The 26941-nt window shown below is 42.3% G+C and overlaps 1 protein-coding gene across 1 annotated transcript in view; it reads right to left on the bottom strand.

Moving 5' to 3' along the window:
- GRIN3A (glutamate ionotropic receptor NMDA type subunit 3A) overlaps positions 1-16979 on the bottom strand; it is a 145983-nt gene extending 129004 nt beyond the window's left edge. Inside the window, exon 1 of the mRNA XM_079790269.1 lies at positions 15577-16979. Coding sequence (XP_079646395.1) covers positions 15577-16275 — 699 coding nt within the window. The 5' untranslated portion in view covers positions 16276-16979. The remainder of the gene's footprint in view (positions 1-15576) is intronic.
- Positions 16980-26941: the final 9962 nt, after the last annotated feature.

Raw genomic sequence — 26941 nt, 5'->3', positions numbered from 1 at the left:
ATCAACAGTAACTAAGCATGAATTATGAGCCATGCACTGTGCTAGGAGCTTAGGGTTCAGTTTAGTGGAGGAGTCACATGTTAACAAATAATGACACGGCTGTGCCACAGACCTAGAAAAGAGAAAAGTACAGGTAGGAAAGTCATGGGGAAGTGTTGGGGAGAGGGTGGGCACTGAACCGTGCACAGATGATATTTGAGCAAAGGTCTGAATGTTGAATGGGAGTTTCAGGCGGACACAGGGCAAAGGGCATTCTAAGCAGTAAGAACAGCATTTACCTTCAGGCATTGCTGAGCACAGAGGACAAAGGGTAAGGGTTAGTATCTAGAAGAAATGAGAGTCAAGCAAGGCTCAGGTAATGAAAGGTCTGGTTGCTGCTTAAATTCATCCTATGGTAGTTCGTGGGAGAATTTAGGTTGTTCAGGGACCTGACATTAAATAACACTGAATCACAAAGTGAGAAATTTAATCCCTTTTCAATTAGCATTTAATCCTCCTGTTAAATCAAGAAAAAAAACCTCAGTTTTGGTATCAGTATGTGATTAATACTTCTTTAACACCTGGAAATTTTCCCACTTAAAAACAGGCTCAGGCAAGGAGTACCTAGCTAAGATTGTTTTGATCTCATTGTGTACTTATTTTTATAGTTTACTTTTCTTTGTGGCAAGGGTTTTTCATTAATGTCATGATGGAAAGATTTTTAAAAAATATGTATTTTTATTGATTTCAGAGAGGAAGGGAGAGGGAGAAAGAGAGAGAAACATCAATGATGAGAGAGAATCATTGATCGGCTGCCTCCCACATGCCCCTCACCGGGGATCGAGTCTGCAACCTGAGCATGTGCCTTGACCAGGAATCGAACCACGACCTCCTGGTTCATAGGTCGATGCTCAACCACTGAGCCATGCCGGCTGGGTGGAAAGATTTTTAAAAAATAAATTTATTTAAGTAAAACAGTAAGCCAAGGAAAAACAATAATAGCAGTAGATGATGCAGAGATACAGCAATAATTATGAAGGCAGCACATAAATGCGTAAAGTCTGGAGAGCGATGCTATTGTCCTTAGGGAGTAGTGAAAGGGTGGAAGCAGGCTAGTGGACTAGTTGTCTGTCTGATAGCAGCTTGGAGAACATCATGGAGAGTCAAGAATGGAGGCAGGCAGTGAGGAGGTCACTGAACACTGCGGCAGAGACCCTAAGGCCACGGTTAATGCTGTCGGTGTATTCCTGGTCTTTCCCAGTGCTCAAGGAAATCCTCAACTTTCTCCTGGTCTAGGCTCCTGCTAAATCTTGATGGAATGGATGTACAAAGATCTTTACCTGGGCGCTGTGCAGCAAGCATTAAAAGGCAGACTTGGAATGAAGGTTAGAATGGGATTTAATTATTTGCCAGTAACCCAGTGTAAGGCATTATTTAGAAACAACCTCAAAAATCTTAACTAGCCTATTTTATGGACAGAAGCAGGCAATCTTCGCTTTAATATCTGGTTTCCAAAGTGTCTGTCTCATTTTAATCTGTCCTTGCTGTGGTCCTCCTACCCCAATGGTCGGCAAACTCATTAGTCAACAGAGACAAATATCAACAGTACAACGATTGAAATTTCTTTTGAGAGCCAAATTTTTTAAACTTAAACTATATAGGTAGGTGCATTGTTATTAACTTAATTAGGGTACTCCTAAGCTGGCCTTTGCTAAAAACTCAAGGGGCCAAAGAGCCGCATGTGGCTCGCGAACCGCAGTTTGCCGACCACTGTCCTACCCTGTCAGCTCCTCAAACTTCCTCCCTCCTCCTAAGATAGGCAGCTGACTGTGGGGGCACTGAGTGCCTGTCTGGAAGTGGGAAACCCTGCTCCCCTGGCCTCCCTTTCCAGCTACTGCTGACCGTTTAGGAGAGACAGAGCGACCCCCCTGGTTCAATGCAGGAGGTGGAACAAGGGTTCCTACTGCCAAATCGGTTCTGAGGAAGATAGGTCCTGGCTTCCGAAATTGAAGCTAGGAGTATTTTCCTGAAGAAAAAGATGTTTCAATAATGATACTTCTCATCTGTTTTTCAAATTTAAATTAACAGTGTTTTTATGTTTATTAAGTCACTGAGACTCATATCAATTCTTTAAAATAGTAGAGTAGGTACTCATTGAGTACCCATTTTGTAACTAGTTGTAATTTATTATAGAGGAAACGGAGGCTCGGGGAGGTTTCCCAAGGCTATACAGACGAGTCTGGAGCTATACCTTGAAGCCAGTCTTCTGGTTTTCCTCCTCACTCCACATCCCCTTGGTCTCAAACAGAAAGAATCTGTTACAGACATTGTTTAGTGTCCACAGAACTATTAACGCCATAGTTCTGCTATATTATGGGTCAAACAGGCTTTTCGGCCTGGCCCGAAGTCTAAATAGCCACAGATAACATTGTTTCAATGGAAAAATCAATTCTGAGTTGGAGCTTAATTCATCTGCAGATCGTTACAGCTTGGGTGTACATCTGTCTTTCTAGAGGGATACATAACAGAGAAATGCTTTTTAATATAATGATTTACATTTATCAATAAAAATATCACACGCACATTTCTGTTTCTAGAGACCTTACGCTTTTTGGGTACCTATTTCTCAACAGAGTGTCACAAATTGGAAAGAGTTATTTGCACATACTTGAGGAAGGCCTTGAGGAGCATGTTCTGTAAGTTTGCTGATGATTAGTAGCCTGTGTTTCTCTGGCTCCAGGGGAGGCATGTCAGAATCTTGAACTGGGATAGAATGCTTTTTTGAACTATACTCAATAAACCTGGAGAATGGATACATTCTCTTAAGGGTGGTGAATTCTGTTCCAATTGCGCAAATTACTCTTGTAGTGAATCACTGATGTTAAGGTGTGTGTGTTAACCCCTCAGGAATGTTGGGGTATGAAAAAAAAGATTATCATTGTCATAGTAAAATAAAATGCATGTTGAGCAAGAGGGTAGCATGAAGCTCAGTGTTTTATATACTTGACATGTGCTTGTTGAATGAATGAAAAAAATGAAAATAGCTCTGCTTTAGGAAGATTTATCTAGCAGCAGTGTGCAGAGTGGTTTGGAAAAGAAAATCTAGAGATATAAAGTCTATTCAAGAATAGCCTTATTATATCAACTGGAGGCCCAGTGCATGACATTTGTGCACTTTGTGTGTGTGTGTGTGTGTGTGTGTGTGTCCCCTGAGCCCGGCCTGCACCCTCTCGTGGTCCAGGAGCCCTTGGAGGATGTCCGACTGCCACGGAGGCAGGAGAGGCTCCCATCACCACCGCTGCGCTCACCAGCTGTGAGGCTGGCTTCTGGCTGAGCGGCGCTCCCCCTGTGGGAGCACACTGACCACCAGGGGGCAGCTCCTGCATTGAGCTTCTGCCCCCTGGTGGTCAGTGTGCGTCATAGCGACGAGTCGTTCCACCATTTTGTCAATTTGTATATTAGCCTTTTATTATGTAGGATAATCTCAGTTAGAAATTTCTGATGTTGCCACAGAGAAATTCAGGAATCTAAACCTTGAAAACTGTCCATATGTGCGTACACGAGGTCATGCTATTGCCTTACTAGTGACATTTCCTTCTATGAGATTGTGCCCACTAACAAATCTCTAACAAATAGTGCTAAGGATATTTAGGTATTCAATAAATACTTATTGCTATGCTTATTCCTACCTCTGGGCCTCTGCACTTTTATTCTCTTTGCTTGTAATGCTCTTCCTTCAAAAATTTGCATGGTTCATTCCTTTCTTCCTTCTTTACTCAAACATCATCTCATTAGACAATCCTTATTGACTAACCATAGTCATTCTTTTAACCCTTTACCCTGCTTTATTTTTCCCTAGTACACTTGCCTCTACTTAGTAATACCATATTATGTATTTGTTTGTATGTCTTTTCATATGTCTTCCCCACCAGAATGTAAGTTTTTTGAGAATAGTGGCTTTGATATTTTACTTAATGCTCTAAGGTTTATATTGAGCACTTAATCCAGGAATATGGCCAGTGCTGATTGGATTAAGGAAGGACATATACCCTGGGGGTGCAGAAGTAACAAATCTATGTGGGTTGAGCCAACAGATGTCTGGAGAATGTAAACTAAGAGAAATAGGGACCATAGTTAGATGCCTTGATTAGAGTTATAAAGTTAGAAAAAGAGAGTAGTTGCCCTAACTACTACAGTAGTATAGCCCATCACTACTTGCAATTCCGCTCCTTTTCATTTTCTTGTAGTTTTTCATCACAAACACTTTGTTTTTGAGCTCAATGGAGTTTCTGTCCCTTGCAACTCCATGCCCTTAAATAGCAATAGAACTTCCCAACAGAACTTTCTGTGAAGATGGAAAATGTTGCATATCTGTATTATCAGACATAGTAATCACTACCCACATGTGGCCATTGAGCACTTGAAATTGGGGTAGACTGCTTGAAAAACTGACTGTTAAATTTGATATAATTTTAAATAATTTAAACCTAAGTATTCATAGAGGGCTAGCACAGTCATATTGGACAGCACAGCACTATGGTTATTGCTACAAGGGTTCAAAGAAAGAAGCACAATCAGTAAAAAAACAATGGAAGAGCCAAAAATACAGAAAAAATCATGATGGTGTCATAGAATTCAAGTAGCGAGTGCTCCCAAAACTACAAGAATAATAAGGTAGAATAAAGCTGGCAAAGTCCCACCAGAAGCAGTGTTATTGATTTTGTGATGGGAAAAACCTGAATTCAAACAACAGGGATTAAGAAAATCACAAAACAATCCATTCAAAGGCAAATTATCTGGCCATTAAAAATAATGGAAAAATATTAATAACATAGAAGATATTTATAATATATGGATATGTAAGAAAGCTCATAGCATGCTCACAATTTTATAACTCATACATGTCTAGATCTTTGGGGTTGTGGGTTTACAGGTAACTTTTATTTTATTCTTTGTCATTTTATAAATTTTCAGAATTATCTATCTAGAACATAAAATTTGGAAATGAAGGAATACATGCTATACTTAACACAATAAAATGGCAGCATCTTTTCACACTGCACAAAGAGCCAAATAATCGTAAATACAGCTACTAAAATATTAACCACACTACATTTCTAAAGTTAGTAAGAGTCACTCTCAATTTTCTCCCAGTCTCTCTAGGCATACACTTATTAACCTAGATTTTCCCACTGTCAAAAGTCTAGGAAAAGGACTAAAAGTTGCTTGGAGGCCTTTGCCTGTCTTGTAAGGTTGGATTCATAAGATGCTTGAACTTAAAGTTATATTTCAGGTACCACTAGGTGGCTCTCTGTGCCTGCGACCAGGCGAAGGCACACTGGATTCACTCAGGTATAGATTTATCATTCATTATCAGGTGTACACTGAAGCAGTTCCTTATGTGTATAACACAATGTGTGATGTGACTCAAATTAATTCTGCATACAGCACCAACATAATAACAGCTCTCGGTCTGTACCTATTAAATTCACCACACAGAGAAGCAAATTCTTTGTTTAATGAAATTCCTGTTTAAGTACCTCTGTTTGGGACTAAACAAATAAATTCCATAACTGAGCCAGATTGCAATTCTATTAGATAAAGACATGCTGAGCATCTAACTTTGTTTATGGCAATATATATATATTTTTAATTTTTGACCTAGAGAATATAAATAACTTTTGACTTCGAGTTGAGGTTTTCAATACAAAATAAAATAAATAGGTTATATGCAGCTTGTGCAGCCATCACAGTGCTTGACCCTGAAAGTTCAGCTTATAACCACCCCTAACGGAGAGGAGAGAGGTGGCAACCCATTTCTAAGAACGCTACTGGAACATCGGACAGAGCTGTCTGTGTTTGGAACTGTGCACTCAGCCACTTGGCAGAGTGATGGCAATATAAAGCTAGATTGCAAATACAAAGGAAAATCCCACCCTTTAACATAGAAAGACCAACTCAAAGTGCCCAAGCTTCAAAATTCCACACTAACTCTGAGTTTTCTAAAACAATTTTTTTTATTCTTTGATGCCATGCCCAAAAAATTCTAATTTTTTAAAAACATTATAGCAGAATAAAAATAAAAATAAAAACATTATAGCCTTCAGAGATTAAAGGCATCAAAATGTTACCCAAGGTGATCTGTGGATGCCATAGGGTAGTAGTGCATATACATTACTTTTGTCATCATAAAAGCAATATGCACTTAACAAGTCTCTCAAAATTGCATGTATCAAACAGTTTTGATATATTTGGCATTCAATAAAACAGAGTCTGCTTTATGGTTATCAATTTTCTATAAGCCTTAGTATATCAGAAGGCTACTGTCCCTTAAACCATGAGCTAACCTATGCCACAAGTCCGTTACATTAGTACAAATAAGGTCTGAATGTAAAGGGGGAAACTTCTGAACCTTTGATCCATGTCAAGTTAGATTCTGCCCTTTCTAAGAACCCCTTTCTCCCCTAAGAAGCCTACAACATCCACTGGGTCATGGTTACAAGTAAGTGGGGTCATTGTATCTTAAAAGACCCAAATTTCACCTCTCTTAATTTTTTTCTTTGTCCTGCTGCAAAACATGCGAGTTGAACGAGACTCTGCCTCCCCAGGGTAAGCTGGGCCAGGTGGCCCTCTGTCTCTTTTCCACCTCCTCTAGGCATAAGTCTGTGTCACAGAGTACATGAGTTTTTACTGCGGCTATAACAAAGTACCACAAATTAGTGACTTAACACAAATTTATTCTCTTGTTACTAATGACTGGAGGTCATAAGTCTGAACTCAGTCTTACTGGGCTAAAGTCAAGGTGTTGGCAGGGCTGCATTCTTTATGGAGCCTCTGAGGAAAGAATTCATTTCCCTGTCTTCTCACTTCTAGCAGCTGCCTGTATGCCTTGGCGAGGGCCCCTTCTTCCACCTTCAATATGCATCACCCCATCTCCATTTTCATCATTACATCATCACAGTGACTTCGCCTCAGACTCTTCCTGCATCATTTTCATGTAATTACATTAGGTCTACCAGGATGTTCCAAGATAACCTCCCTATTTCACAATGTTTAATGTAATCACAGCTGCAAAGTCCCCTTTACCACAGAAGGTAACATATTCACAGGTTCTGGGGATTCGGACATAGAGCTCAATGGGAGACCACTGTCCACACTCCCACAGCAAAGCAAGCCAGCTCCTGTCCTTCCAGAACCCATATCTCTGGTCCACCACCATTTTTCTTTCTTGCCACTTCCTCCTTTTATTTGCCTGAGTATAAGATGGCAGCTATCAACAATTAGAATTAAAAATGCTGCAGAAACTTGAAGCCCAAGCCATGTGCTCCAACTCAATATTTTCCAGAAGAGCCCAGCACCTGGGGACTAGATATTAATGCTTTTATTAATGAAACTAGAGGCCCAGTGCACGAAATTCATGCACTTGGGTGGGGGGAGCCCTTCAGCCCAGCCTGCACCTTTTCACAGTTCAGGAGCCCTCGGGGATGTCCAACTGCCAGCTTAGGCCCGCTCCCGACTGACAGCTTAGGCCCACTCTCCATGGGGAGCGGGCCTAAGCCGGCAGTCAGACATCATTAGCGCTGCTGCAGAGGCAGGAGAGGCTCCCGCCATTGCCACTGTGCTCGCCAGCCATGAGCCCAGCTCACAGCTTCTGGCTAAGCGGCGTTCCCCCTGTGGAAGCACACTGACCACCAGGGGCAGCTCCTGTGTTGAGCGTCTGCCCCCTGATGGTCAGTGCATGTCATAGCGACTGGTCATTCCACCGTTTGGTCAATTTGCATATTAGCCTTTTATTATATAGGATGAGGCTGTTGTTTCCATTAATGAAGTCAGGCTGTTCCTTAAGTTTAGGTCCTGGGAAGCTCCTATGAGAAATTAGGGTAGGAGATAAGACAAGACTTGTGAATTGCTCACTAATCCTAGCTAGTAGGAATAGAACATTATTCTTAAATCTCTCCTGTGACTGCTCCGGAGACCTAATCATTCAGAACCCATACAAAGGAGCAACCAGTTGAAACGCTACCTCGCAAGTCACTTCATCGCTAACTTTTCACACACCTAACCTTCACTGGATTAGAACTGTAACATCAGTGGGGTTTCAAAACAGCAGGTTTTTTTCATTTTTTCTTTGGGTGGGCTCACTGGAACTGGGTCTGCTAAGCCTAAGTATCACATTCATACTGAACATACATATAAAAGTACTCTGGAAAGCAATCTAGAATACTTGAGTTCTTATCCTAATTATTTAAGTTTTTATTAATGCCATATCAACAGATCTACACTTTGTGCTAAAAGAATGATCATTCTCATAATAAGAACACACAATGCTCTGGATGCTTTGCTTAGAACTCTGCATACATGATGTTGTTCTCACCTTAACGTTATAAGATATTCACATTTGATGCACCATGAAATTGAGGCAAGGATATCAGGCATGCTTCCCTAGGTAAGAATGTCTAGAAAGTTGTAAAGTTAAGGTTCAAACATAGATCTGGGCTTCTCAAAAACCTATTCTCTTCCTTCTATTTCTTCCATTAATATGCTACAATTGTCTCATTTGCAAAATAAGGATAGTAATACTATTTGTCCTGCTTACCTCATAAAGTAATTGTGAGTATAAATGGGGGTAAATAAAAATGTGTATGAAAGGACTTTGATAAACTTAAACTCTAGAAAAATACTCTACAATTTATTTTTTCTTGAAATCTATATTTTCATATTGAAGTATTAAACATCCTGGTAAGGAAATGTGAAGGTAACTTATCTTTTTACTCTTATTGTTTTTCATTGTGTAGGTAATACGTACTTATTTTTAGAAAAATAGAAGTATGGATAGGAAAAGCATGTGGGTTTCTACCATCTAGTTACAATCACTGTTAATACTTTTATAAATAAAATTCTACACTTTATATGGGGTGGGGCAAAAGTAGGTTTATAGTTGGTATGGAAAAATAATACAACTGTAAATCTACTTTTTCCCAGTGCTATATTTTACAGAAGTAATGTCATCTTTTACATAAATGTTTTCTATCTTTCTGTCAATAAATATATTTTTATTTTGAATAAATAGTATTCCATTGTAAAGATATATCATCATTCATTTAATTCAATTCACTTTATTGGTTATTTAGTGTGAAATTTCTTTTAACAATCAAACCTGGAAGTGGATCTCTCTTGTTTATCCTTTTTTCCCCCCAGGATAACTCAAAAGCAGTGATGGATCCAGTCTGTTTTTGGATTTTAGGCTGACAAATACACTAAATTCAAAAGGAGCTATTCATTTTCTCCTTGTTGACAATGCATAGCTTTCTAGTGCTCTATATGTTATGTTGTCTATACATTGTTATCTGCCTCATAGGACTGCTAGGAGGATTATAGGAGCACATTTGTGAAGAAGCCTTAAAAAGAAAGCATAAATGTTACACAAATATATATAATTGATTTTTTCCTGCATCTATATCTCACATGAGTAATAATGAGGCATATTTCAGCCCGATTAAAAAAAAAGTCATCTGCTAAATTCTTTACCACTTGAACCATTGAAGGCTCATTTCCATCAGTAGACTATCCTGGCCAACCAGATACTAGGCTTTCAGTGTCAGGGTTAACTACCAGCCCAGGTCAGTACCTGCTCCCTCAATGCATAAGATCAAACACAGTCTCCCTTGAAACTGTCTGAATCTTACACCTTCAGAATGAAATCTGAACATCTGGCTGGGGTGTTAGGTTGAGGGAAGAAGAAGAGGTGGGAGGTGGTAGACAACTGGCTTATTCCTTGCTTACTTTTCCCCATCCCATAAAAGAAAGACCTAAGAAAGACAAATGAGTGGTTTAAAGATTTTCATTAGTTTCTTATTCATATATCTCTCAAAATGCTCTATAAAACTCAGCAGAGGCTGAGTTTTATAGAGCATTGTGTGTTCTTGCCTAGTTTTATGGAGTTGGCATCACATTTCTCGTGCTGTATAGTTCCTCTACACTTCTGTGTATGTCAATGGGAGTAGCTAGTGTGGTCAGGAGGAAAGGCAATGAGATTCCCATGTCTACATTCAGTTGTGTCACTAAGATGAATAATACCTTGCTATAAGAAGCCCCATGGCAATGATACTCAATGTAGCTGCTTTGCAAACTGTTATTTCTCCATACTGAGATAAGGAGCCTGTGCTAATGTGAACCAACTCACTGCTTTCTTCATTAAGAAAGACATGCTGTGAAAATAATGTCAGATGGGCCAAACAGTGTGCTTAGTGGTATAGTAGGCGGCCTGGGGGTAGAGAGAGAAGTTAAGACTATGTGGCTATAATCTCATGAACGATCTACTATAAGTGTGTCTACGGTAGAAACTTATGACCATTAACAGACCAACGTTTCTGAAAAATCTTGGGCATCACATTGAAGCTTCTACGGCAATACCTAAGGCTCTAGAAACTGTGTTAGAGGTATCATAGGTAAAATGTTGCCACTGGTACAGAACAGTACCTATGGCATGTCTTCTATTCCTAGGTAAATATGCAACATACTTAGGAACCCAGTTCTTTTTTGTTGTTGTTGTTTTGTTTTCCTTTATTTTGGGGGTGTTTGCGTGTGAATCCACTTACTTTAAAAAAATAATTTCATTGATTTTTAGACAGAGGAAAGGACAGGGAAAGAGAAACATATGTGAAAAGGAAACATTGATTGGTTGCCTCCCACATGCCCCTCCCCTCCACCAGGGACTGAGCCTGCAATGTAGGCATGTGCCTTGACCAGGAATCAAACCATGGAGACAATGCCCAACTAACTGAGCCACACTAGCCAGGGCTACCCTTTTTTATTTTTTAAAGAAAAAAAAATGAGGAAGTGGGTAGAGAATAAGGTGGATGATGAAGATATGTGAAATCACATCCCATTTTGATTACTAACTACCAATGGAGAATTAGTGGAGATTATGACTTGGATGATACTTATCAGATCATAACCAACCTCTCTACTAGGTATTTAGCTAACATTATACATTTTCCACAGTACTTCACTTCATCATTTGATTCACAAAACAACTCTGCCTGATGGTAAGGTACCTTCTTTTGACAGGTAAGCATAGATGCTCAGAGACAGAGACACCGGCCCAAGATTAACTGGAGAGTAAGAGGTAGAGGTAGACTGAGAGTCCTTTTAACCAACATGATTAGAATCTGATTAGGGGTATTCATGAAATAAAACCTTATGGCACAAAATCCATGGTGCTTTCTGCAACAGCAGAAGAGAAAACATTAAGGAATTAGACACCGAAATTGGTTTTCAGATGATTCAGATACTTAGCTCAGCTGATTCAATCATAAGTTAACTCCAAGATGTAAGAGTCAAACAAGATCAAGATCAAATACTCTTTATGAATACATTGTGGCAGGCACAAAGAAAAGTGGGTGAGACAGACTAATTGCCTAATGAATAGTGTTTGCTAGTCTCCTCTTTTCTATTTATCTAGAAAAATAAATTAATGTTATGAAGAAAAATTCCCAAATTAACAATAAAAATTTCCAAATTAATCCCAGGTCTCAGTTCTTCAAGAGGAACCTGTAAAAGATCACTGCTAAGAAAAGTTTTGCATCACTTGACATTTAATTTGAAATCGTTTATCTTCAAGTCAGCAATAATTAGGTGCTGCTATCAGCCATTCATCATGAAATGTAGAAAAATACATTTCCTCCAGAGAGAGAGAGAGCAGTGCTTAGCTGGAGCAAGTCAAGGAAAGCCAACACAGTTGAGAGCAGATGTTTTAAAAATAAATGTCCTTTACTTATCCCCTCATGAGGTACCTAAGTTATATAGTGGTATCATTGTTCTGTCCCCTGTACTGTACAAAAGTGGTGCTGTGCTAGCCAAATTCCAATAAAAAGTCTGCAGTACTTAGCTTTGTATTGTCAAAGAAAATGGATCATCTAAAGCACTTATATTTCTAAGGGAATAAACATATATTAATTAGTTCGTATATATGGCTCAATGAGACATACAAATTGTGGATGGTACACCCAACAAGAGTTGAAAATTATAGTGTAGTCACTTTTTAATTGCATGTGTTTAGATCCAACCCAATTACGTATATTACTCCATTAACTTTGCCTAATGGAACCAATATGGAATTGCCATGAGATATATGTTTTAGAAAGAAATGTGTATCTGGCACTACCTTAGCCAGTAAATTTTAAGGAGTGTTAACCTAACTTTGGAGAAACTATACAAAACCCCTATAAGAAACAATACTATGGGGAGGGAAGAGAAAGAATAACTATAGAAACTTAATGTGACTTATATGTAAATGTAACTGGATCCATATGCAACATCATCATTTGAAGGTCATAGAACTAAGAAGTGATCATCTAAATAAAATAAGTTAGCTTCAAGTAGAGATTTGAGTGTGGTAGTCAAGTCAGATTTTATTTTTTATGGACACGTGCTTTGACCCTATCCTGCATATAATGTTGCTTTAAGCTTTTATTATGTTGTATACATACGGTTTCCAAAAGTGGGTAGTTAACTATCTTATTTTTCAATGGATTTCCTGCTTGAAGGAAGTTGATTCCTTCCAAGCTGATAATCTGTTCATGTTTTGAATAAACAGTATGTTGAAATAAAATTGCTATGCTTTTCTTAGAGATTGGATCCTTTCAGTGGTTTCTCCTTCCATTCAGAAGTTGTGGTAGGTACCATAAAAGCCATTACAGACAGTCCTTGGGTTACGTCGGACTTGACGTATGTCATTTCATGGTTATGTCACCATCTCCCATTTATTTATAAAAAAAAAAGTTCCGTCATTTCGACATATGTACATATGTACTTTATGTTTTTTGTTATTTATTTACCACAAGTAAAGGTCAGGAATTGTTATCTTTTTTTTTTTTTATCATTTCACTTCATTACTGCTGTGTATGTGCTCCATGTGAGTGATGTAGGTGCTTATGCAGGTGGGTTCCGACTTACGGGGAAAATCGTGTTATGTTGCGCAGTAGGACCGGATCTCCGATGTAACCTGAGGACCTACTGTATGCAGTAATGAAAGGCTTTATGTGAAAGAAATCAGCAGCTCTAATGAGAGAGAAAACACTGTTGCTGCTCCTGCTCTAAAGCAATTTTGATTTGTTTAAATGAGAGACACAATTTTATTTCATTGGTTGTGTGGTCGAATCCTTTGTTCAGGCACTGGCATCATCAATAACTTGGGTCACTGGGCAGTAGACTCTAATGAGGACAGTGGCTACATTACGTCAATTTTATTTAATGTGTAAAACGAGTTCAACATTCTTTTATATTTAGATAATTTTAATAAATCACATCAGTATATTAGAGAAAGGTCTACTTTTGAGGAGAAGCAAGGGAAAGATTAGTTATTATTTTTGCTGAAAGCAGATTATGGTCATATCCTAAAATTATATATTACAATGACTTGGCATTGAGCTGGACATTCTTATTATACAACATTATAGAGTGACATTTAAATAATATATTAAAAGTGAGATGAGTTAGATATGTTTGAATTTAAAACACAAAGATAAATGAAATAAAATATCCTCAGTTGGGCAAATTAGATCTGAGTTAGTATCATAATCTTTCCCTTTCAAGATGTGTGCCATGAAAATAACAGTGGACAACAGTGATTTAAAGTAAGTTTCTGAATTGAAATATAGAAGTCAATGTGCGTGGCCGAGTGTTTATTTTATTGTCTGCTTGTAGAGGTTGTCCGTAGAGGACTCTGTTCCCCCCTAGGGGTCTTAAACTTTGAAGTCTGCTGATGTTAGATGCTGCCTCACAGTTGCTCTGGTCCCCTTGTCGTAATGTGCTGTATACTGCACAGATCCATCCTGGAACACAGACAATTTTCCTTCTAACTAAGGAACACTAATTTTGGGAAAAATTCTTGCTATTTAAGACTCTTGCCAAACAATCTACAAATGGAGAGGCGTCTGGAGACTGTGAGCAATATTGGCACCTTATGAAATATTAGGTAATAAAGAAGCAATGAAGAGAAACAAGTGATGCTGACTCTTGCATTTCATTAGATCTGATTCTGCACATATATTAATAATGATACACCCTATGGATGCAATTTCATGTTTGTAACACTTGGGTCATTGGCAGCATTGTGCACCTGTGTTTTCTATGCCTTCCCATCTGCTGCCCATAGTCATTCAGATTCAGGTGACGGAAATATTTTAGATAAAAGTTAATTAGCCTGCACTCTGCAGATTAAATCTCTCTAGTTCAGCATTAAATAGGAATCTTCTGGGCAACTGCTGAAAGTAACTAGTGCCCGCCTTTCCTAAGATTAAAAGTGTAAGATTCTTTTTTCTAGAAAAATAAATCTTTAGTACTTTCTTGATATTTTATGCATGGATTCTATCAAACTTTTGATATCTGTCCTTGCTCATTTACATATATATATATATATATATATATTCCTTAGTTTCTCAGCCTCTACAATGGGACCAATACCAATTACTTATTTGTTTCATAAATACTTTGTGCAAGGCTTAATGAACCTTGATATTTTGATAAAAATAAGGCACAAAATGCATACAACTTCTATTGCTTAAAGGACCCCGCCCCCTCCTTAAATATTTATCTCATCATTATTGTCAACAACGAAGTTTACAAATAGCTTCTTTTATTGAAAATATATTTGATTTTTTTTAACCCATAGGAAACTTCCTTTATTTCTAGATAACTGGAGCAGAAATGGGCTGAAGAGAGCAGCTGCATACAGCCAGCCTTTGAGCCCACATCACACAGGAAGAAGATAGGGACAAAGACATGATCCCAAATGACTCATCCCATCCATTTTCATGCGATCACATAATAGCCAAGACTAATTAACCACCCTTCTTTATCTATTGCTTCTGTACTAGTTACAGATTTCTTTTTTAAAAAAATATATATTCTATCGATCCCTCACAGAGAGGAAGGGAGAGGGACAGAGAGTTAGAAACATCAATCAGCTGCCTCCTGCACACCCCCCACCGGGGATGTGCCTGCAACCAAGGCACATGCCCCTGACCAGAATCGAACATGGGACCCTTGAGTCCGCAGGCCGACGCTCTATCCACTGAGCTAAACCGGTTAGGGCTAGTTACAGATTTCTTATTTACTCAAAGGAATTCAGAGGGACGTGCTTCCTTCCTGACACCACCGCCTATGGCTCAGGCACATCTTCTAAAGTCAAAGAGAGCAGATGCTGCTCTTTCTGCCACATGCTCTCCGAATTCCTCAAGGGAGTGAAACTCCGGCAGTCACGGATCCTCCATCGCCCTTCCCACATCTCGCCCCCCCCCCCCCCCCCCCCCCACTTAAGCTAGTCATTAGAATAGAACCCGGATCGCTCTCCCAGATCTTAAACTTAGACTTCCACTTCGTCCGGCACTTTTCCCCATTTTTGCTTTAAATGTTTTTATTTTACTTCTATCTACCAACTACCGATGTGGTCCAATCCTTAAACAGTATCAAAGTTGAAAATCCCTAAGTCCTTCAGGACTTTCCCGTCCCCCTTTCTCCCCCCAGCAACCCCCCCGCGATGGTCCCAGCCCCCAGCGGCGCCCGTCTCCACTCCACGCGCCCGAGTGCTCTCACCTGACTCTCCCGCGGAAACTCGTGGCGCACGACGCTGATCACTGGAATGTGCAGAACCGAGCTGACCAAATCGAGCTCCATCATCTCGCCCTGGCTCTGGGGGAAAGCCAGCAGCGCCGAGACCCCTTGCACCACCACGGTGTGGCACACGCTCTGCAGAAAGGAGAAGGGGTCACTGCTCCACGGCGAGCTAGGGGAGGAGAAAGGCAAGAGCGGCAGATCGCCCAGGCCCGCCTCGATGGCCATCACCACTTCCAAAGACAGGTTGTAGGGCAGGAGCCCTTCCACGCGATTCAGGTTGTCCACGGCGAAGAGGAGGGCGTCCCGAGGCCACAGGGTCTTGGCCCCTGCGCCCTCCCCGGGCTTCCGGACGCCCGGCGGCCCCCGGCCAGGCAAGGCGCTCCCCAACCAGCGCGCGCCCGGCGAGGGCGCCGGGGGCCGCCAAGTCGCGGGCTCAGGCTCATCTCGCTGGGCGCCGGCCCGGCTGCTGTCCGGAGCGCGGCTGGCCGCGCGGGGGGCCGTGGTCCAGGGCTGCAAGTGCACCGCGCCCACCCTCACCGCGTGTCCGATGCGCTTGAGGATCTGGCAGGGCTGCGGGTGCGAGGAGGAGCCGGGCACCCCGGCCAGCACCAGTGCGCAGGGCGGCGGCAGCAGCAGACAGACCCTGCTCAGCAGCCACCACAAACTCAGTCTCCTCATTACTGAGACCCGCAGGGAGAAAGCGCGCCCCCTCCTGCGTCCGGCTGGCCCCCCTTGCAGCCGCCGCCTAAGGTCTCCGCCCCCAGGTCCCGCGCACCGCTCACTAGGCGCGGAGAAGCCGTCCCGGGAGCAGGAGCGGTCCCCGGGCCATCCAAGTGGCAGCCTAGCGCGCCCTCGTCAGTCTCAGATCCCGCTCCTGGGTCCGTGCGCCTCGCATCCTCTGCCCGCCCAGTCCCTGCGCGGAGCCAGGCAGGCGGGCGGGCCGGTGCCGCTCACCCGCAGCTGGGGCGCCCGTTCCTTGCCCGCCCCATCTGCAGGGCGGCTCTGAGTCCGGCCCCGCGGGGAGGCTGGGGTGACAAGCACCCGGAGTCCTAGGGGGCAGCGGTGACCGAGGAGGTGCTGAGCTCACTTGGATTCTTTTCTCTTCCTTTTCCACCTCGGCGAGACGCACTTATTTCTTCGGGGTCGTGCAGGAGCAGGTGTTCACGGCCGGGATGCGGAAAAGAAGCCAAATCCGCCGCGCTCCACCGTGGGCCATCCCCTCGCGGGCTTCCCCAGGACTGGCTTCATTTTTCTACTTCCCTCGCTACTTCCTCTCTTCCTTTCGTCCTCTTTCCGCCCAGTCGCTGCCCGCCGCTGGCTTCCTCCGAGGAGCGACGCGACTGGCCAGCAAAGGGTGGTTCTGCTCGGAGCGCAAAGTTCTCCCCGCCTCAGCCGGCGCCTCCCTGTTGCTGAGCCTTGGCACCAGCCTGACGCTTGGCTGCGCTAAACGCCCACTGGTGGTGAGATTCCCGGTAGATGCTTCCTGCGCGCCTGGAAAGGCCTCTCCCCTCCAAGGCTAGGAGTCCGCAGTTGGCGACATTCCCTGCGACCTCGGAGGGCGTGGGCTCCCAGCCGGTGGGGAATTCTGAATTTGGAGTGGCGCCCGAGCCATCTGAGATCCAGTTGTTCACTGGGATAAGTTCAAAGAGGCTGTGACTTTAAATGAGCTTCCCTTCGATGTGTCGGTTCACAGGTATTTTGAGTTAAGGATAGTAAAGCAAGAATCGTTTACACGTTTAATCCCCTCAATTCCTTCTCTCTAGCATGTGGGCCTCTGCGGTGTTTAGGGATCCCTGTGTTTTTTAGATTCCCAGAATTGAAACAGTGAATTTAAAGCAAATCTTTGATCAAGAAATTAAAGAGATTCAACATACTTTGAGAGTTTCAAACCCAGTCAACAACAGCATTTCCTGGTTTAGACCAGGAGTCCCCCTGAGCACTGCTTCTAGTAAATTCTTTCATTTGTATGCTAATACGTGAGGTCAGTGGGGTTATGATATCATCTTTTCCTCCCTGATCTACATGATCTGGAATTAGAAGGGAGAAGTTTAAGAGGAGGAGCGTGGTTCTCACACATACGATAAATTTATTTTATGCCACAATATCATTTAGGAGAGCAGGGGCCAAGCCCTGGGAATCAGCAATTCTGAATTTCATCACCAATTCAAGAGAAGCATGACCTTGGCAATTTATTTCACCTGACCTTGCCCTGTTGTTTGGATCTGTTAAATTGTTATGCAAATACAGTTAGCTTGGAGCTCTGGAGAATTGTTTTGATTCCTGAGCTAAAGTTCCCATCATGCTTTAAATCCTCGGGATGAAGAGGCTCTATCTAGCTAAATAAAATCCCCAAGAAGGTTGCAAAGTGAATGCTGTTTTCCTCAGGCTTTTAAAGGCATCTTAGTGCAAAAGGTACCTGACTCTCAAAATAGCTCTTGCAAGGCTGGGGTGCCAGAGGAGGAAAAAAGGCTTCATAGAGGGAAACATGAACATCATAATAGAGGGTGAACCACCAGGGAAAAGTTTCTGGAAATTCCTCTGGCTCTGGAGGATTCCACGGATTGGGATCTGAGTAAGAAGAGTGTAGAATTCCCTGGCCCTTGTATTGCAGGAAGATTGGGACTCCATGACTGTGTAGTAAGGAGGTATGCTTGTCTGTGTAGGAGTTTGTGTGCATTGAGGAGGTTCACATTCCAGCTTGTGATCATGCCCCCGAGTGGGACTCGTAAGTTCTTGGCATCACTAATACATTCACATGTTTCCTGAGAGAATAGATGGTGATGAAGAATAGAGAGGTCTGAGATAGTAGGCAGTGAGACAGACATGAGCAGAGTAGGAACGATAGGCCAGGTACAGGAGGTTACCAAGGTCTAGTACCTGGTGCTGTTTTCGGTTAACAGATCTATTGGTTAATGGCATCCTACAGTCACTGTATGTTCTTTACGCCTCTCACAAGTCCACGACTACCTTGAGGGAATGGCTCAACTTGTGGTTCGTAGAAGAGAGGATGATTCCCACAGTTTTGGGGTTAGTGCTACCCCAGGTCATGCTAAAACTGTAGCTGAGCCCTGGCCAGTATGACTCAGTTGGTTGGAAAATCGTCCCATGCACTGAGAGGTTACCATTTTGATTCCCGGTCAGGGCACATGCCAGGGTTTCGGGCTTCATCCCCAGTAAGGGGGCAGGGGTGTAGGAGGCAGCCAATCAATGTTTCTTGCTCCTCAATGTTTCTCTCTCTCTCAAATCAATAAAACATATTTTAAAAAAACTGTAGCTGAATTGTGTGAATACTGTGAACAGTGAAGAATAGCCCTTCCTTCCTGTGCTTCCTTTTGCTTCTTTCGTGGGCTTTGCAGTTATGATTTCCCCTCCTTTCTTTTGCTGCTTGGTCCTCTTTTTCCATATCACTGTAATCTGAGCATCCCTGACATGATTCTTTTTTCTCCTTTCCCCACATCTTCCTTTTTCCTTTTCCCCCTTCTCCTTCTCCTTTTCCATGCTTCAATGATCATAATTTTTCAGATTCAGTCATCATTTCAACAACCATTTATTAAGCTCCTTACTATGTGCCAGGCATTGCTGTGGGACTCTCCTGGGGATAGATGATTAAAGTATAGTTCAGAGAATTTGAGTTTTACTCCCACAAAGTCATATTATAGTTAACTAGAGGCCCGGTGCATGAAAATTCATGCACTGGAGGGGGGTTTCCTCAGCCTGGCCTGTCCCCTCTCACAGTCTGGGAGCCCTCAGGGGTGGGAGGTGACCTGGCGATCCGAGGAAGGTGACTCCCCATCACACCTCTGCTGCTGCCACTGCTGGCAGCACAAGCCTCGGCTGGCCCTGGTTACCTGAGCCTCGGGTGGCCCTGGGCGGCTGGGCAGCCACCATCCGAGGCTTGCCTGCACCTCGGGCTGGCCCTGGGCGGCTGGGAAGCCAACATCTGAGGTTTGCCTGCACCTCGGGCCAGCTCTGGGGGGTTGGGGGGCTGAGGGGACTGGGGGACTCAAGAGGCAGGTGCACGAGTGGCGCGCCCGACCTTGCTGTGCGCCTGCCACCTCGGCGGGGCTGAGGGGACTGGGTGCTGCCATCTTGTGGCTGTGGGTGCCGCCATATTTGAGGGCATGGCAGTCAATTAGCATATTCCCTCCTTAGTGGCTGTGGGTGCTGCCATCTTTGCGATGGTGTGAGGGTCAATTAGCATATTCCCTCTTTATTAGATAGGATGAGTGAACAAAATGCTAACATTGAGCTTATATTCTAGTGCAGGGGTCCTCAAACTTTTTAAACAGGGGGCCAGTTCACTGTCCCTCAGACCGTTGGAGGGCCGGATTATAGTTTAAAAAAAAAAACTATGAACAAATTCCTATGCACACTGCACATATCTTATTTTGAAGTAAAAAAACAAAACGGCAAAAACACCCACATGTGGCCCGCGGGCCGTAGTTTGAGGACGCCTGTTCTAGTGGGAGAGACAGACAAACAAGTAAGTAAATGTAGGATATGTTAGTTGATGATAAGGAGAAAAATAAAGCACCAGGAGGAAATATTAAGAGAGTGGCTTCTAAGCTTAGATAGAACAGCCAGAGAAAACCTGGCTGAGAAGATAACTTTTGAATCAGGACCTAAAGGGAGGTGAGGAAGCAATTAGTTTGGATACTTACAAGGCAAGAATCTCCAAGCTGAGGAAACAGCAAGTGCAAAGGCCCTGAAGCAGGAGTGTTTCTGATGTGTTTGAAGAATAGTGAGGTGTCCAGAGTTGCTGGAGCAGAATGATCCAGGACAAGAGTGGTGGCAGGTGAGGACAGGAAGGTAAGAAGGATGTGATGGATCTTGTGTCAATGAATAACATTAGTTTCTACTCTGAAAGGAATGAGAAGGCATTGGGGAGGGGGCGTTAAGGAGAGAAGTGACAGACCTATGTTTTTACAGGGACACTCCAGCTTCTCTGTTGATAACAGATGAAAGGTGGTCAAGGGTGGACGTCAGAGACCTGATATGAAGCTGTCACAATAATTTACATGAGAGATAACATTACTGTGAAATCATAAAAACAACTTCATCAGGTTGGAATTATTATCCTCATTCTGTAGATAGGAACTTGTGTTTGACGAAAGTTGGGTAATTTGCATGAAGTCCTCACATAGTGAGGGAGGGGCAGGGTGGATCTGAAATTCTAAGTTCATCCCAGCTGCATTGTTGGTAGCAAGAATCAGCCCAATTCAGAATTGGCTCACCCAGAGACGATGAAGCTCTTTACATTACCAGGTTGGAAATGAGAACTACTCATCTACTCATGTTGGAAAGTCAAATAAACAAAAACAAATCCAAATGCTGGCAATTTAAAAAGTGCTTTTGTGCACATCTGTGCTTCCTGGGACGAGCCATGGGGTGACTAAAAGCTGAGATAATCTGGAGGTGGCCCAGGAAAGCTGCAGTGAAGGACACGGGGCGGGGAGGGGGGAGTCAGAACTTCGATTCTATTCTCAGCACTGGTTCCCTCTGAATGTGACATTTAACGTCCCAAAGCTCAAGCTTCCTCCTTTCTACTGGCTCCTTGTGACGGTTCTTTCCGATGGTCTATATGGCTGCGTGTGGACCCCTGTGACTACTGTCAAGTCCCTTAGAAATTGGGGGCTTCTCCAGGGCGATCAGTTTTGTCACATATTTATAAAAGTTTGGACAACTATTTTTTTCCCCTATATCCTGACATATTTCAAGTTCTACCCATATCTAGCTTTGCTTTGTAAATGAGAATAATATTAAGTGGAATGTTTTTAAGTCTGGGTCAGGCTTTTATGCAGCAGTAACAAGGTAGGTTTGCTTTTTTAACCAATATTCAGATGACAGATGTGCTTACCGCTCATTGATAATACCCATAAGCCCAAATTGTATCCCTCCCCACATCAACTTCTTTGTCTCTGTTGCCAGAGGCCCTATTGTGATGAGAACCTTTCTGGGTAAAAACAAACCAAAAATATGTGGAGTTGGTAGGGAAGCGATGGTGGCAGAATTTGAGGAGAGAATGAATCTAGAAAAAATTAGGTCAGTTTAGAGAAGCAGAACCCATCTAAAGCCTAATTATTCTTTTTTCATTCCACCAATTAAAAACAAAAAAAGCCGATATTGACTTGATACCTAATAACACTGTCCTATAGTCTACTAATTAGGCATTAATTTTGTCAATAGTCATCTTTTTAAAAAATGCAAATAACTCATGATTATGGGACTACCCATCAAACATTAGTATAAATTAGTTTACCCTGAATGTTGTAAAATTGATATCCTGTTGGGAATTTTGGGAGCAGGAGGAATTCATTTTGCATTACACAGGAATTTGGGGACATAGAAAAGGACCAGGTGGGGTCTCACAGAAGGAGTTTAGGACAATCTGAGGGTCTGGAGACAGAAGAAAAGGAGCATTAGGAACTAAGAAAACAGTGTAAAGAAAAAGTAGCAAAAATTGAATTCCCTTTGTCTATTTCAAATAGGCCTTAGGCTTTGTTGATGCTGGAACATATAAAGGGAAACGTCTTCCTTTTGCACCATGTGATCAGCTATACCCAGGAAAACACATTCAGGCCAGACCCATTACCTAGAGATAAATTAGGGTTTGCCAATAGTTGTTTGCCTTTCAAAAATGAAAAAGAACACTGTGGTGTCCTCAGTCTAGTTGTTTTTGGGGGAATAAGCTATCAGTTGTGACAAGTGCATGGCCTTTTCAGCATCCACCAGGATTATTGGCTGAGTGTTTAGATGTCTTGATTCCTTTCCTAAACCACACACTACAAGGGAATAAAATAGGACTTGGGGGAACCATTATGGCAGTGTCTCTCAGTCTCTCTCTCTCTCTCTCTCTCTCTCTCTCTCTCTCCCCCCCCCCCCCTTTGGTGGCAATCATTCCAACATAGTGTTTATCCAAATGAGTTATGGAATAAAACTTGGCCCATCACAGACTGCGACATTTATAAGGGACTTTTTTGTGCCCAGTTTGTAGCACAAATTTTATACCTGTAGCCAAAAGAATTTGGGAATTTTCTAAGTGCTATTTGCCTTCATAGATCTCACGCCTTACATCTATTAAAGCACTTTGTTTAAGAAAAAATGGTTTTGTTTCTTTAGAAAGAGACTTTCAGGAAGATTTTCAGGACATGTATAGGAATTAAAAAATCTTTATTATTCTAGAGCTTATTATTATCTTAACTTCTACTTGCCAGGCACTTTGGATGCATGATCTCCTACTTTCAGGAATAGACAGTTTATCTTTATTTTATAGCTAATGCAACTGACACTTGGTAAGGCTGAGCCATTTGCTAAGAATGGGAAAGCAAACCCAGATTTGATCCCCTGACTCCAAAGACCGTGTTCTTTTCATCTCCATTTCTAGGTGAAATGAAGTGTCATGAGCAGGCCTGGCTGACTCTAGAGCCCTTATCTAACCAATGGACAGGGATGTACATAATCACAAAGCTCTTTGATTATTTAGCACTTGTCAGAGTATATAAATGAAAACTCTAAACGTTTTAATAGATACGGAGACCTGAGGAAATGGCCTTCTTACTGTTTAATACTACACATAATGAATCATTATGATTTTCTGTTCTCCTATTGGCCCACAAAATATCCAGCAAATATCCTCTTTTCTGTTTCCATATGTGAAATGACATCTACCATGGTTGCAGTTTTATTTTATTGATTTTTTGTTCAGAGAGGAAGGGAGAGGGATTGAGAGTTAGAAACATCGATGAGAGAGAAACATCGATCAGCTGCCTCCTGCACACCCCCTAATGGGGATGTGCCCACAACCAAGGTACATGCCCTTGACCGGAATCGAACCTGGGACCCTTCAGTCCGCAGACCGACGCTCTATCCACTGAGCCAAACCGGTTAGGGCCATGGTTGCAGTTTTAAATGTCATTGAAAATATTGTAACTCATTATCCTCCTTACTCTGTTCAGCAACCACATACTGAAGATAGCAAGGAATTATTTATATATATATATATATATATATATATATATATATATATATATATATATATATATTTATTGATTTCAGAGAGGAAGGGAGAGGGGGAGAGAGATAGAAACATCAATGATGAGAGAGAATCATTGATCAGCTGCCTCCTGTGGGTCCCCTACAGGAGATTGAGTCTGCTATTCGGGCATGTGCCCTGAAGGGGATCAAACCATGATCTCCTGGTTCATAGGTCAATGCTCAACCACTGATCCATGCTGGCTGGGCAGCAAGAAATATTTTAATATGTGAAAATCTGGGTGATTTGGGATGGTGCCTCTAGAATGTTCTCACTGGGACAATTTCCATCAAGGGGAACTTTTATTCTTCATAAGACAGACCAGAGCTGCTTCTTCACATAATCTAATTGACAAGACTTTTACTAGTATCTTGATCAAAGGATGAAAGAGTCTGCTTGGTATAAGCTAGCTTACTAAAAAATTATTTGGATCTGCTTCATATTGTGATGTGGGAGCTTTTGTTAAACAGTTGTCCTTCATCCATTTCCAATTGATGTCGGCAGAAAAAAAATCTCATGATTATGCTGAAGCGGAATCTTCTGGGAACTGAACCTCTCTTTGAAATGATTGCTAGCCATCTAGAAATTGTTAATGAAGGAGGAATGACCTCTTCCTCCTGAATTTGAAATCCCCTCAACACTATACTTCTTTTTTTGGGGTGTCAATCATTGGGTTAAAAAAAAAATAAGTTGCCCTGACTGGTGTGGCTCAGTTAGTTGGAGCATCGTCATGTGCACCCGAATGTCATGGGTTTGATTCCCGATCAGGGCACATATCTAGGTTTTGGGTTTGATCCCCGGTAGGGTTGCAACGTTTCTCTCTCACATCAATGATTCTCTCTTTCTTCCCCTCTCCCTCTCTCTCTAAAATAAACAAAAACATATCCTTTGGTGAGGATTAAAAAATAATGAGAAGTTGATCCTCTCCGCCAATAGTACCATCACACTATGGAGAGGAGACTGAGCAATATCATGCTGATTAAACAATAGCCATGGTGCTTAGCTTATGATCACATGGAACTCTACCAAGAACTCAATGGGAAAACATTTCATCCATTAAAAATGCTGGTATAATGAGACTGATTGGGATGAGGCAGGATGGAAATAGCATCTTCCGTATTCTGAAATAAGATGACATCTCTTTTTTTTAATGCATTTTTTTTGGAGATTTAAAAAAACTCTCTCTAAAGTAAGAAGAGGGCAGACATATTAATATATTTATATACGAGGTAGTTTTAAATCAGTTGTGAATCGCTGATGGCTGAGGCAGACAGACAATAAATTGATAGCCTAAGGTTCCACAGCATATGGCAGATGCAGAACTAAAATCCTATTTACTTTATAGCAGTCAAAACAGGAGAGCACCATTTACTACCATGACCACAGATGGGGGAGCTGGTGCTGTGTAGGCTGGGTTTCTTCCTGATTTGTTCCCACAGTTAAAGACCCCTGTTTGGCTCTGACATTTGATGCAATTAGTGAGCAGAGCTTTTCTGGTAATGAAAACACTTGTAGCCCATTTGTTTATAGCGACCATATCTGCCTTTCTTTCTTTCTTTCTTTCTTTCTTTCTTTCTTTCTTTCTTTCTTTCTTTCTTTCTTTCTTTCTTTCTTTTTTTTTTTTTAACTGGGAGAGTTGCAATTTCCTCCCACCTTAGTGTGCCTTCTTCCTGAAGTCCTTGGCTGATTGGCAGCACAGTCATGTTTCTGTGAAGTTTCAGAAATGGTCTTCAGCAAAAGCAATCTTCCTTCTCTAGTGTAGCCGCTATTCAATCTTCCTCTTTAAGTCTCCCTACTGGCTCCCTGCTGCTTTCTAAATCAAGCTGTGATTTTCCTGGTTTATCAGCTTCTCCATCAGGTGGTTTAAATTTGCTATTACAGATTTCCACCCCTCCCAATGGTATCTTCTCTAGTGCCAATATACGTTGTGTTCACTCCAGAAGTGGGTGGTCAGTAACCTATGATGGCAGGGTCCACAGTTAGTGGTGCAGTCATCTGTATGTGGATGGGATGAGCGGTGGAGATTGTCTATAGCTTTTTTGCTTTCAAGTGACTACAGTGTCTATGTGTTGCCCATACGTTATTATTTCACTCTGATTCTACTAATGCCAGCAAGTCTTATTTGTCTACAGAGTCAGGGGATCTGGTTTAAAGTATATAATTGTCTAACCACTATGCTGTACACCTGAAACTTATACAAAATTATATTGAATGTAAACTGTAATTGAAAAAAATTAAAAAATTTCAAAAAGTAAAAAAAAAAAATCTAAAATCTAGTCAGGAGCTAAAAAGCCAAAAGATGATTCTGTCCTCTCTGTGCTCCCTTAAATTATGCAATAAAACTTATCCTCTCTGTCCAGTTTTAATGATGGGATGGGTGCAAAATTAAAAACGTTAATTAACAAGAAGAAAAACAAATCAGATGATATTTCAAAATAAATTCTTATCCATAGGCATAAAAACAGTGGGGAAATGCTATTTTTATTATTAAATGACTGCTTCTTGGAAGCTTGCATATCAACATTGAGAAAACTCACTTTTTATCTAATACTAGGGGCCCAGTGCATGAATTTTTGCACCTTGAAAGGAACTGTGGGTTGCAAGCTGCGGTGAGCACAGGGGCAGGTCTCAGCCCATTCTCCGTGCCCCCGCCCAGCCTCTCCCACTCGGCCCCCAGTCCCCTATCTCCCCCCTCCCACTGCTGCCACTCCCATGTGCTGATGGCGCCGATCCCGCTTGCACCTGCTGACAGCGCAGAACTATTGGTGCCAGCACCATCAGTGAGTGCGAGCGGCACCGGCTGCAGGTGCAAGTGTGGCTGTCGCTGGCAGCGGGTGCAAGAGTAGGCTGCCAGCCCCAATTGCCCTTCAGGAGGAGGGGGAGGTGGAAAAGCCCTGAGGGGCAATTGGGGCCAGCAGCCACCGCTCGCACCTGCTGATGGCACTGAGCAATCGGGGCCAGTGCCGGGCACCAGCAGCGGGTGCGAGTGCCAGGTGGGACCGTGGCATGCGGGAGCAAAGAATTTTCAGTAACCACCAGAGACTTGCCCTGATGACAGCAACCAGTGCCTTGGTCTGATGCTCCCACTCACCCGCTCCACCATCCCGCCACGGCCAACGCCCACCATGTTCCGTGTTCTGCTGCCTGCTGCCAATGCCCACCATGTTCCGTGCGTGGCCCCGCTAGTCAGAGCACATCATAGTGACTGGTTGTTCAGTTGTTTGGTTGTTCTGCCGTTAGGTCTATTTGCATATTAGGGTTTTATATACATAGCCTAGAGGCCCAATGCACAAAGATTCATGCAAGAATGGG

This window comes from Cnephaeus nilssonii (assembly GCF_951640355.1).
Source record: "Cnephaeus nilssonii genome assembly, chromosome: 14".
NCBI classification, from domain to species: domain Eukaryota; kingdom Metazoa; phylum Chordata; class Mammalia; order Chiroptera; family Vespertilionidae; genus Cnephaeus; species Cnephaeus nilssonii.
The sequence above is the reverse complement of the archived record's forward strand: the minus strand, read 5'-3'. Positions and strand labels throughout refer to the sequence as shown.